General features: G+C 40.4%; 1 protein-coding gene across 2 annotated transcripts; it reads left to right on the top strand.

Moving 5' to 3' along the window:
* Nucleotides 1–658: 658 nt before the first annotated feature.
* Nucleotides 659–10,141, top strand: RIT1 (Ras like without CAAX 1). Of its 2 annotated transcripts, none has more exons than XM_005898706.3 (6): nt 659–1,033; nt 1,485–1,629; nt 1,803–1,859; nt 4,312–4,385; nt 4,603–4,794; nt 7,442–10,141. In XM_005898706.3, exons 2-6 carry the CDS (start codon nt 1,527–1,529, stop codon nt 7,670–7,672), a joined length of 657 nt encoding a protein of 218 aa, XP_005898768.1. In that variant the 5' UTR covers nt 659–1,033; nt 1,485–1,526; the 3' UTR covers nt 7,673–10,141. The 2 variants fall into 2 exon arrangements, with proteins under 2 accessions (XP_005898768.1, XP_070223436.1); XM_070367335.1 differs by lacking the exon at nt 659–1,033 and adding an exon at nt 1,176–1,291.
* Nucleotides 10,142–12,076: the final 1,935 nt, after the last annotated feature.

Raw genomic sequence — 12,076 nt, 5'->3', positions numbered from 1 at the left:
TAACCCAGGGATTGAACCTGGGTCTCCCTCATTGCAGGCAGATTGTTTACCGTCTGAGCCACCAGGGAAGTCCCAACATAATGCTATTATAGCTCCATCAGAAAAATACATACTTAGACCCAAAAATTTGCATGTAGTTCCAAAAGTTTTATGACTGTACAAAGTAAACCCTTAAAAATTCAAATGAAAACAGGATTTTTATGATGGATATTTTTCACTTTCATATTGTTGTCCTCCTTTATTGAACATGGTTAAAGGTACTGAGTGAAGGAAGCATTTTTAAAGGAAATACAAATTATTCTTGGAAAAATCTGCTTCAAAAAGAAGGAAGGGTGCAAAAGTTGCAATAGAAAAATTCCCCAGTGTAGTTATTTGTGCTACCTACAGGTGAATATAGTTGATAACTCCTTCATCTGTGCTGTATTTAAGGCCACCTGAAAACTCTTGGATTATCATTTCCTGTGGGAAGGCATTATATTCCTTAAAAATTTTTTTTTAATTATAAATATTTCACTTAACATTTGCTTAAAATATGTGCAGAAATCTGATTAGTCTAACTAGTTGTCTTTGAGACCTGATTGTCTCAAGTCATTTAAGAGCCCAATTCATTGCTCTTGTCCATTTGGGGAAAGTTTTCTTTTCTGCTGTTAAGCCTTAAACTTGATCTTGGTCCTCTTTTGGGGAGGATTGGTGGGTGCTCGTTTCCTTTGTTTACCCATTATATTTGGCTAAATTTTTTTATATACAGTACTGGGTAAGTTAATTGTGTTAACGCCTTTGTGGGCTTGGGCCCTCAGCAGTGAGGCGCGGAACTGGGTTTGAGGACCTGGAGGGACGATGGCCCTCCCCGGAGGGGGTGTGGCCAGCTGCGGGCGTCACGGGGCCCGCCCCGCCCCTCCGGTCGGGACGCGGGCGCTGGTGGCGCCATCTTTCCCGGCTGCGGGAGGGGTCACAGGTCAGTGTCGGATCCTCGGCGCGGGTGAGGAGGACGAAGTAGGTGATCAGACCGGCCGAGACCTTCAAGTTCCGACCGGTAAGAGCAGCAGGAGAAGGCTGGCTCCTGAAACGGAAGGGTGGAGGGCCTGAAGGAGGGCGGGAGATGCAGCCGGGGGAGGGGGCCGCAGAGAGGAATGGGGAGGGGGCGGAACCTCCGGGTACCGCTGTCTGGAGAGGACCCTTGCGGCCTAAGGGGAGGTGTTCCTTTGGTCCTCAAACCTCCGCTTTCTCACTGGGCTCCTTCCTGCTGTGTCCCGGTTTGAAGATTTCTTTGTCTCTAGACTTTCTGGAAAATGTAATAATTCGGGAAACCTGTGATAAGTCATAAGACTGAACTGTCGGGGAGGGAAGGTGATGGTGAGGATTTCTTCTACGGCCGCCAGAAAGGGAGCAGGAGTCATAGGCCAGCGTATGGGAAAGCAGGGCGCTGACTAGGACTGTCGTCACGGGTGCCTCCATCCTGGATTAAATATTTTCTTTTATTCTAGGTGCCTTTTCCTCGGGGTAGCCCGGGATTCTCCAAGAGGACAATGGATTCTGGGACTCGCCCAATTGGTAGCTGTAGCAGCCCTGCAGGGCTGTCTCGGGAATATAAACTAGTGATGCTGGGTGCTGGTGGTGTAGGGAAAAGTGGTAGGTGACGTTTTTCTTCCATCTTAACAAGAAATAAGAATGAAAAATGCTTACAACAAATGCCTTCCACCCAAATCAACTGGGAGACTGGCTAGCATGCAGTATTGATACTTAACAGTTCTTTCCATGGGTCATCTTTGTGTGGATTTTACCTTTCATTTCTTGTTTTAAAGCCATGACCATGCAGTTCATCAGCCACCGATTTCCAGAAGATCATGATCCTACCATTGGTAAGTCAGAGTATCACTTATGTTTTACAAATAAACCTCATAAAAGTTTCTTTGTGTCAGTTTTTGAAACAGTTTTAAACCATTTATATTTTGATCCTTTGTTGGTGCCTAAACAGACTTATTTAATAAGCCTATCATAGTGATTGCTAAGCAAAAGCTTAAGCTTTTTTCCTAGCTTAAGTCTTTATGTACATCAGCCATCTTAGTCTGTCTTTTATTGAACATTAATGGGACACTTTGTTATATTTTTATGGGTGGTATACCATGTTGCCAGGTTAAAGGAAAAATTTAAGGGCCACTTAACAGAAGCCTTTTGCTATCATTTTTCTAAGGGTCTGATTTGAGACTGACTCTGTAACTATGAGTCAGCTGGTTTGAACTTCCACAAAAGGAAGCAGAAAAACAAGTAGAGCCAGCCTGCTGAACTCTTTACAACCCAGACATCCAGAGCCTGGACTTACTTGTTCCACGAGAAGCACGTCATTTACTTCCTTATACCTCAAGTTCATTACATAGCAAGGTCTTTCTTGTCTTTCACAGTCCTTAATGCTCAGTTGTTAGTAAAACAGAGAGTAAAAAGTAATTTTTTTTAAATTGCTATTCTCTGTAAACACTAAGTACATTACTGTTATTCCTGAACCATAAGGAGACAGGTTTGATTTTTAGGAATTATATCCCAGGATTATAGAAAACTTGTGATGGGAATGGGGAGGCACAGAAGGCCGGCTGTATTAGCTTATGTTTTCAGGAGGTGACACTGTGTCGGGTCTCGGGAGAATTTCCATTGGGTCAAGCTAATGAGTGTTCTGTGCTAACCCATCTTTGGATGTGGTCATTTTATATAGTAGGTGCTTTTGTGGCTTGGGGAAAATAGAAACAGTTCTTATTTTTTTCATGTACTATATTAAATTTAGAACATTGTTCACAAATTCACACTGTGGTGGGAATTTTAGAAACAAAATTAATTTAGGGCTTAGTATAATTTACTTAGAATTATCTTTTCCTGGGACTTTCCTGACGGTGCAGTCCAGTGGTTAAGACTGTTTCCATTCGAGGGGGCACAAGTTCCAACTCTGGTCAGGGAACTAAGATCCTGCAAGCAGCATGGTGGACCCCCCCCCCCCAAAAAAAAAACAACTAAAAACTTGTCCCCTGAAAAAGTTCCCCTCCCCCCCACTCAGCTGCTCTTCTGACAATATTATCTGATTCAACAACAGATACTTTTACCTATTGAGTTATGTGCCAAGCACTGTGTTAGGCCCTGGGGTTACAGTAGTGAGCAAAAAGATATGGGTGTCTGCTCTCATTTGTGCTTCCCTGGTGGCTCAGAGGGTAAAGCGTATGCTTGCAATGCAGGAGACCTGGGTTCGATCCCTGGGTCAGGAAGATCCCCTGGGGAACGAAATGGCAACCCACTCTAGTACTCTCGCCTGGAAAATCCCATGGGAGAAGCCTCTCATTTAGTTTCGAATTTAGTGCAAGTTTGTCTCAAACTTTGGCTGCTAAATCTAAGAAGAAAATCTTTATATTGTAACATGCACATATAAGTATACATTTGTATATATGTATATGTAATTAAAATACCATGAAACTATTTACCTCACTACTTATGTTGCACTTTTGTATTTCCTCTTTCATTTTAGATATCTCCTTGTTTATTTGAATGCTGGTCCTAACCCATTAAATTCATCCACAACTCACAAATACTGATGGGTGCATGACCTGTAGTTTGAAAATCATTGGTTTAGTAGGCCCTTCATCTTTGAGGAAGAGTCAGAAGCAGGGTTTCAAGAAAAACTGTTTGAAGGAAATACATCAGGGTGTAAGGAGCAAATGTTTGAATGGTGGAAATAGTGAGGCTTTTTTTCCAAAATTACCATAATAATATACATAAAGAAATAGCTCTCATAAAGGAGACATTTTGACTATATGGATTCTCTAGGAGACTCTGATATTTCTTTTTCCTGTATTAAAAATGAGGAGGAACTATAAATAAAGCTTTAATGAACTTTGTACCATTTAGGTTTTTTTTTTTAATCTGTAAAATGGAGTTAATACCACCTCACTGAATTATTGTCACTATTGAATGAGTTAATATATATAAATCACTTAATATAATGCTTAGTGTTTAATAACTGTTTATTAAATGGTGAAGTTTTATGGCCTAACACTTTTCAAAAAGATAAATCTCTGAGCTCTTTTTTAGTTTAGAATTTAGGTGAAGTCTGAGAAGTTTAAGATATGAATAAACTTATGTCATGGCTTATGTGGAAGAAAAAAATTAGTTGAAGACCCAATTTACATATCTGAATGGATTTAGGGGCTTCTTTGAACATCTGGGCACTTAAAGAAACTTATGTGTAATCATCTTCTCCATAAGATGAATTTCAGAATAAGTTTGCATATTCCTGCATTTATGAGTTGATAGTACTGCCTCTCTTCCCTCCTGTAGAAGATGCTTATAAAATCCGGATCCGTATTGATGATGAGCCTGCCAATCTGGACATTTTGGATACAGCTGGACAGGTATTAAATCTCAAAATGCTATGAGTAAAGGCCTTTTCATGCTAGTAAAGGGGAGGGAAAGACTTAAGCAGAGAAGATCACTGGTTCATTTCTTTTAATTTTTCATGCACTCTGACTCAGGACAGCAGGTAACAAGCATCTCTCTTTGAACTAAATAGCTAAAGTATGTATGGTTTTAGCTTGTATCAGTACACTAATGACCCTTGTTTCCCTCTAGGCAGAGTTTACAGCCATGCGGGATCAGTATATGAGGGCAGGAGAAGGGTTTATCATCTGTTACTCCATTACCGATCGTCGAAGTTTCCATGAAGTTCGGGAGTTTAAACAGCTTATTTATCGAGTTCGACGTACTGATGATACTCCTGTGGTTCTTGTGGGAAACAAGTCTGACCTAAAGCAGCTAAGACAGGTGAGGATAGACTAGAAAATGCTATATGTAATTGTGTGAGATTAGTCATTTGTGTTTCTTGGTTTATACATTTCTGTGCCTTAAAATGAAAATTTAAAATTAGCTTCTCCCCAGCCTGGAAAATGTCCCTATATCTTGCTATTATTTTGGGTAAAGTCTGGATTGTAGGAATCAGTTTATAGGACAAAATCCGCAGGTCACAAATCAGATGACAAATAGGATACACTTTAAGTGAGGCATCATGGACTACCCTGATGGTTCAGCCAGTAAAGAACCCACCTGCAATGCAGGAGACACAGGAAACGTGAGTTCGATCCGTGGGTTGGGGAGATCTCCTGGAGGAGGACATGGCTACCCACTCGAGTGTTCTTGCCTGGAAAATTCCATGGACAGAGGAGCCTAGCAGGCTATAGTCCAAAGGGTTGAAAAGAGACACAAGTGAGCATAAGCACAGATGGAGGTATCATGGGATTTTCATTTCCTAAAACCTCAGAAATAAGTCTCTTTATGTTGCAAAGAGAGAAACTTCGGCTTCAAAGTATAATTCCTGATGGTGAGGATTATGATCCCAGTAAAGGAAGAATAAGAGAAATTGTAGAGGATTTTAGAATGAGTGATACCCTTCAAATTAGCAGCAGTGTTTAAAATTTTGCTTTTTGGTATAGAGATGAAGGTGTAGTGAAAGGGGCATATTTATCAGCACTAGTGAAGGCAATGAATGGTACAGAATTTTTAGAAGTAATTGGATAGTTAAGTTTGTGATGTTTCTTGGTTGCTTCCTCTTCAGAATAATCTATTCAGGGATTTATATATAAAATATTTGTTGCTAGGCTATTAATGGCAGCAAAAAATTGGAAAAAGGCTAAATGTCCAAAGTAGGAGAAATTATGTTATATTCATAATTTGATATGTTGATTTCAGGTTCTTATGGTTTTCAGTATTGTAGCTTAATTATAACTTCTCATTGCCTTGTGATTTACTTTCTTGAAATGTATGAGGAAATTAAGATTGTATATTTGACATCTATAAATATTCCCTGTTCCAAAAAGTTACCTTTAAAATAGACTAGAAATAGAATCACATAATTTGAAGATGGAAGGAGTCTTTGAAGTGAAATAATCCAGCCTCTCAACAATACAAATATCACTGTGCTCTGCTTGTTCATCTCCGGAGTTGGAGAGGTCTCTTCCTGTTACCTTCACTTTGGGGCGGCAGTTGTAATTATTTTCTACTGTTGTTGTTCAGTCGCTGAGTTTTGTCTGACACTGCGGTCCCGTGAACTGCAGCACACCAGGCTTCCCTGTCCTTCACTATCTCCCAGTTTGCTCAAACTCATCGAACCACCGAGTTTCAGTGATGCCATCCAACCCTCTCATCCTCTGTCACCCCTTTTCCTCCTGCCCTCAATCTTTCCCAGCATCAGGGTCTTTTCCAGTGAATATACAGGGTTGATTTCCTTTAGGATTGACTGGTTTGATCTCCTTGCTATCCAAGGAACTCTCAAGAGTCTTCTCCAGCACCACAGCTAGAAAGCATCAATTCTTCAGCACCCAGCCTTCTTTATGGTCCAGCTCTCACATCCATACATGACTGCTAGAAAAACCATAGCTTTGACTATATAGACTTTTGTTGGCAAAGTAATGTCTGTGCTTTTTAATATGCTGGCTAGCCTTGTCATAACTTTCCTTCTGAGGAGCAAGCATCTTTTAATTTCATGACTAAAGTCACTGTCCGCTGTGAATTTGGAACCCAAAAAATAAAATCTGTCACTGTTTCCACTTTTTCCCCATCTATTTCCCATGAAGTGATAGAACCAAATGCCATGATCTTAGTTTTTTGAATGTTAAGTTTTAAGCCAGCTTTTTCTCTCCTCTTTGACTTTCCTCAAGAGGCTCTTTAGTTCCTCTTCACTTTCTGCCATTAGAGTGGTATCATTTGCATATCTGAGGTTGTTGGTATTTTTCCGGCAGTCTTGATTCCAGCTTGTGCTTCATCCAGTTTGGCATTTCGCTGATCTGCTCCACATATAAGTTAAATAAATAGTGTGACAGTATACAGCCTTGTCATACTTCTTTCCCAATTTTGAACCAGTCCGTTGTTCCATGTAAGGTCCTAACTGTTGCTTCTTGATCTGCGTACAGGTTTCTCAGGCGATAGGTAAGGTGGTCTGCTTTCCTGTCTCTTTAAGAATTTTCCACAGTTTGTTGTGATCCACAGAGTCAAAAAGGCTTTAGCGTGGTCAATGAAGCAGTTTTTCTGGAACTCACTTGCTTTTTTTATGATCTAACAGATGTTGGCAATTTGATCTCTGGTTCCTCTACCTTTTCTAAATCCAGCTTGTACATCTGGAAGTTCTTGATTCACGTACTGCTGAAGCCTAGCTTGAAGGATTTTAAGCATTACCTTGCTAGCATGTGAAATGTGCACAATTGTACAGTAGTTTGAACATTCTTTGTCACTTCCTTTCTTTGGGATTGGAATGAAAACTGACCTTTTCCAGTCCAGTGGCCACTGCTGAGTTTACCAGATTTGTTGACATATGAGTGCAGCACTTTAACAATATTGTCTTTTAGGATTTAAAATAGCTCAGCTAAAATTCCACTATGCTATTACCACTATAAGTTTTCTCTTGTTTACATTTTTAAAGGTCACCAAGGAAGAAGGATTGGCTTTGGCCCGAGAATTCAGCTGCCCCTTTTTTGAGACATCTGCTGCATACCGCTACTACATCGATGATGTATTCCATGCCCTTGTCCGGGAGATTCGTAGGAAAGAAAAGGAGGCAGTACTGGCCATGGAGAAAAAATCTAAGCCCAAAAACAGTGTATGGAAGAGGCTAAAATCACCATTCCGGAAGAAGAAAGATTCAGTAACTTGAAGGAAAGATGTAAAATGTTTATCTGTGAACTGCAGTGCTTAATCAGAGCAGTCCAGTAATCTGCATTAGTGAGCGTGGTGCTTGTTCTTTCTCCTGTTATGACTGTTATTTTAAAAGTAACTGATGAAGGGGACATGCCCACTAGGAGATTTCAATGATGTGGTATTTAAAGGATTGTCTCTTAGCTAATTCTGATTTTATTAACCCAGTGGAGCACTGTCTACTTTTTAATTTGCCACATTAGAATTTGATCTACCAATGTTTTGGATTCTGTTGCTGACATTAATTAATGTAAGTTTTTTATGCCCAGGGGAATATGCATACCATATGTGTTTGACTAAGCTCACAAGAGGAATTTTTTGCCATGCACTATTCTGCACTCTCTTGCAGTCCCAACTGCAATTTCCTGGGAAGGACTTCTGTCTTTTCTATTCATGCTGTGCTTCCTGGAGACAGAACAAAAATCATATCGGGAAATCAGTTCTACAGAGATCAGTGCTAAAGTTCAGCCGATAGCTATGGAACTGACTCCTCTTGCAGATAGTGATGAGAATGGGGAAATCAGGCTGTATGTTTTTGCAGGAACTTGCTAGAAAAAGGTAGGATCAGAACAGTGCTCCCCAGAGGAGCCTGTCTTTTCTAAGTACACATTTGACCCACATTCACTGGGATGAATGAGAACAAACAAGTAAAATGTAATGAAGCTTTCTTTATCCTACAGTGTTATCTTACTGTTCCTTTCAGGGTTATACCTTTCTTTACCTTCAAAGGTAAACACTTTGGAAACCATTACTAGATTACTAAACTCTTGTTTAATCTAAATCCTTGGTTGGGATAGCCATTGCCTTGTACAGGTTTATTTTTTTCCCCAGAGATGCACTCACCAGTACACTTACATTAGTTGCTTCCTAGTGCTTTCCCCTCACTTCTCCATGCTCTCTACAAGAGCTAAGCCTGGCACAATGTTTTATAGGCCCTTCATCAGACTGACTGCATTTTCCATACAGAAGAGACTAATCAGGAGTTAGTAAAATTGTGTATGTGCCTCCTTGACATAGACAATCACTAGACTCAGTGTTCTAAGAAAGCCTGTGGCATTTCTGTTTAATGAGCCAATCTTGAAGCTTTAAAATTCCCATGTGTTGAGTTTCTCATTGAAGGTTTCTTTATAAGACCTTGCTAAGTACCCCTCAGGGTTTTGTCTGAGCCTTGACAAAGCTTAGCCTAAGAGAATACCACTTTGATAACTGCATAGTGGAAAAACTATCCTATCTTCTTGGGAAGAATCAGCTTTAAATATTGGTGGTGAGCTCTTTCTTTTAGAACCAGGATTATTTTGATACCTGAACTTGTTATGTGTGGAGATTAAGTCCAAAAGTGCTAAGAGTAATGTAGCAGATGTTGAACGTTAAATGTCACTGCAGCAGTGTTTGTGACCACTTTCAGAACATGACTTTGTGTAGCACCTTTTAAAAAATACACAGCTCAACTTACTGTTTTCCACTTTTATTACCAACAGAAGGATGGGGTTTTTCCTTCCAATCAGTGGTATATATTCTGGGTTTAAAGAAAAGTGATGATTGTAACTTTTTTAGCCTGAGCAGTGATCCCTTTTGAAACTCCTGGAGATGTTTTTGCGACGAAATAAATCATGTTTTATGGTACTCAAGCCATCCAAAAGTGAAAGACACAGAATTTGAATCTATGCAGGACAAATATCTTAATGGAATCATAGCACTTTGGAGAACCACGGCAGAAGATAAGTACAGTGCAATTCTATGAGTAGTGTTTCACCACGTTTAAACTGGCTTAGAGCCTGTTGGGTTTACTGCCTTAGCTTCTCATTACTAATGACTTAGGGAATTGTTATTAGCATCAAGCAAGAAGTTCAGGACAGTCAAGGCAGCAGAGAATATTGCCAGAAAAAAAATCTTTAAGACAGGAAGGAATTTCTATTGTAGATAAGAAAAATAACAAATGAGTGTTTTTAAGACTATCAGTGTCATATATTTGATCATTGGAATAATTAGCCCATCAATTAGTATTGAGAATTCTGTTCATGGTGCTAAGTAGTTAGAGGGGTGTAATGTGTAGGTCATAGTTCTATTGTTAGTGATTATATAGTGTAAATAATTTATAAGCTCTAAATAGTCAGCTTTATCTAATTTGAGGGCATTAAAATCAATTACTGCCTGGAACTTTGAAGAGAGAAAAATTCAGGGATAGATAAGTTGAAAAGCACTGGAACTGTTTATGTCCATACCAGATTGGTAAACTACAAAATTTGGAAGCTGGTGTCTAGAATTAACTGTTTAGAATTCAAAAGGGGACATAATGTTTTACCTTTGTGATCTATTAGCAAGAATTGGTCTACTGTAATGTTTGGGGAGCAAAGGGAAGAAAAAATTTTCACTTATGCACTTGTTTTTGAAGACAGTTTGTATGACACAATACAAAACTTTTAAACAACTTATTGGGCCTTTCCTTTATTTACCTATGTGTGGGTAGAAATGTTTGGAATTGGTATACAGAGGTCATTTTGAGATTTTATATTCTGGAAAATATTGATTGAAAAAAGTTTTGAGTGTCTACCATGTACAGAACAGCTGTGTCAAGTACTCAGGAGCATGCCATGGAATGCCCCTTCATGCAAAGAGATTACCTCGGTGCTCACAAAGCTTGAGGGGCAAGGAGGGAGGTGGAGGTGCTGCGTCTAACGGCCTTGTCTCAGTGAGCTGAGGTCCCAGTTCCAGGCACCTCCTGGCTCTGATTCCTGACCTCAAACACTGTCCCCATCCTGGAGCAGGTAGACCAATGACACTTGGTATTTGGCCATGCCATTGGAGAAAGTGGGGTGCAGAGTGAACTGCTGCCTCCACGTGCCTGAGGGACCCTCTTGAGACCCCAGCATCTCTGGGAAGAGGCAGAGGGATGAGGCAAAATTTTGTTTAAAAAAGAGCTTACCTCTTCAGTGAGAAGACAGAAAAAAGCATGTTTAAAGTAGTACTGCATTTGCCACTTGATCAAGGGTTAATTCAAGTTGTTTCAAGTATATAAGCTAAATGTGAGACAATGAGGAATAATCTTTTATGTGAAGGTCATTGCTTTTATCTCCACTACTCTAAATAGGCATCAGTGTTGGTAGAGAGGACTTAATTTAGACATTGAAAAAGTGAAAGTGTTAGTTGCTCAGTCTTGTTCAACTTTGTGACCCCATGGACTGTAGCCCACCAGGCTCCTCTGTCCTTGGATTTTTCCAGGGAAGAATACTGGAGTAGGTAGCCATTCCCTTCTCCAGGGGATCTTCCTGACCCAGGGATCAAACCTGAGTCTCCTGCATTGCAGGAAGATTCTTTACTGTCTGAGCCACCAGGGAAGCCCAGTTTAGACATTAGAGAAATATATTTTGTGTCCTCATTTAACACTTATTGAGTAGGTCAGTAACTATCAGAGTGTCCACTATTAAACGGGTGATGGAAGAGGAGCATTCCATATTCTAATGTAACTGCTTAGGATAGGCAGTGGAAGTACAGTTGAAATATTTATGGACAGTTATATGCACTAAGCCCTGTTTGCTTAGAGGTGTGAGGGTTTCTGATACAGTCAGAGGACTAAAAAGCTCCCGGCTCTGCAGCTTTGATAAAATTTGCATATACAAAACAACTAGAGATCAATCTTTAATAGATTACATGCTTCAAAGTGGGAGTGTTAACAAGGATTCAAAGGAAGGATTTACAATGGCCTGGCAGATCAGTGGAGTTGACTCTTTAAGGTGGAGGGGTCTTCCCTGGTGATCAAGTGGTTAAGGATCTGCCCCTGATGCAGGGTAACCGGGTTTGATCCCTGCTCAGGGAACTAAGATCCCACATTGCCATGGGGCAACTAAGACTGTGCTACAATTTAAGAAGCCCACGTGCCACAACAGAGACGCAAGACTGGGATTTCCCTGGTGGTCCAGTGGTTAGGAATCTGCCTGCCAAGGTAGGGGGCATGGGTTCCATCCTTGCTCTGGGAAGGTTCAACACGCTGTGGACAACTAAGTCCGTGTGCTACAACTATTGAGCTGGTGGACCCTAGAGCCCGTGCTGCACAATAAGAAGCCACTGCAATGAGTAGCCCCTGCTCACTGCAACTGGAGAAAACCTGTGAGCTGCAAAAAAAACCCAGCATGGCCAAATTTTTAAAAAAATAAATGAGAAGGACTTCCTGGTGCTCCAGTGGCTAAAATATACGAGACTACTGTTCAGGGAACTAGATCTCACACGCTGCAACTAAAGATCCTGCATGCCTCAGCTAAGACCCAGTGCTGCCAAGTTAAAAAAGTGAATGGAAGAGGAGACAGATTGAGGAGAGATTGCATTTGACCAGAATAGAATAATGAGATAACATCAGGTGTAGTTTCTG

This window comes from Bos mutus, chromosome 3, assembly GCF_027580195.1.
Source record: "Bos mutus isolate GX-2022 chromosome 3, NWIPB_WYAK_1.1, whole genome shotgun sequence".
NCBI classification, from domain to species: Eukaryota; Metazoa; Chordata; class Mammalia; order Artiodactyla; family Bovidae; genus Bos; species Bos mutus.
Note: the sequence above shows the minus strand (reverse complement) of the source record. Positions and strands in the feature narration are given on the sequence as shown.

Bases quoted from the DNA above. Each gene is read 5' to 3' on its own strand.
- RIT1 (XM_005898706.3), top strand. From the start codon at position 1,527: ATGGATTCTGGGACTCGCCCAATTGGTAGCTGTAGCAGCCCTGCAGGG. The intron at 1,860-4,311 runs GTAAGTCAGAGT...TCCCTCCTGTAG, and splicing joins AGATCATGATCCTACCATTG to AAGATGCTTATAAAATCCGG. The intron at 4,386-4,602 runs GTATTAAATCTC...GTTTCCCTCTAG, and splicing joins TTTTGGATACAGCTGGACAG to GCAGAGTTTACAGCCATGCG.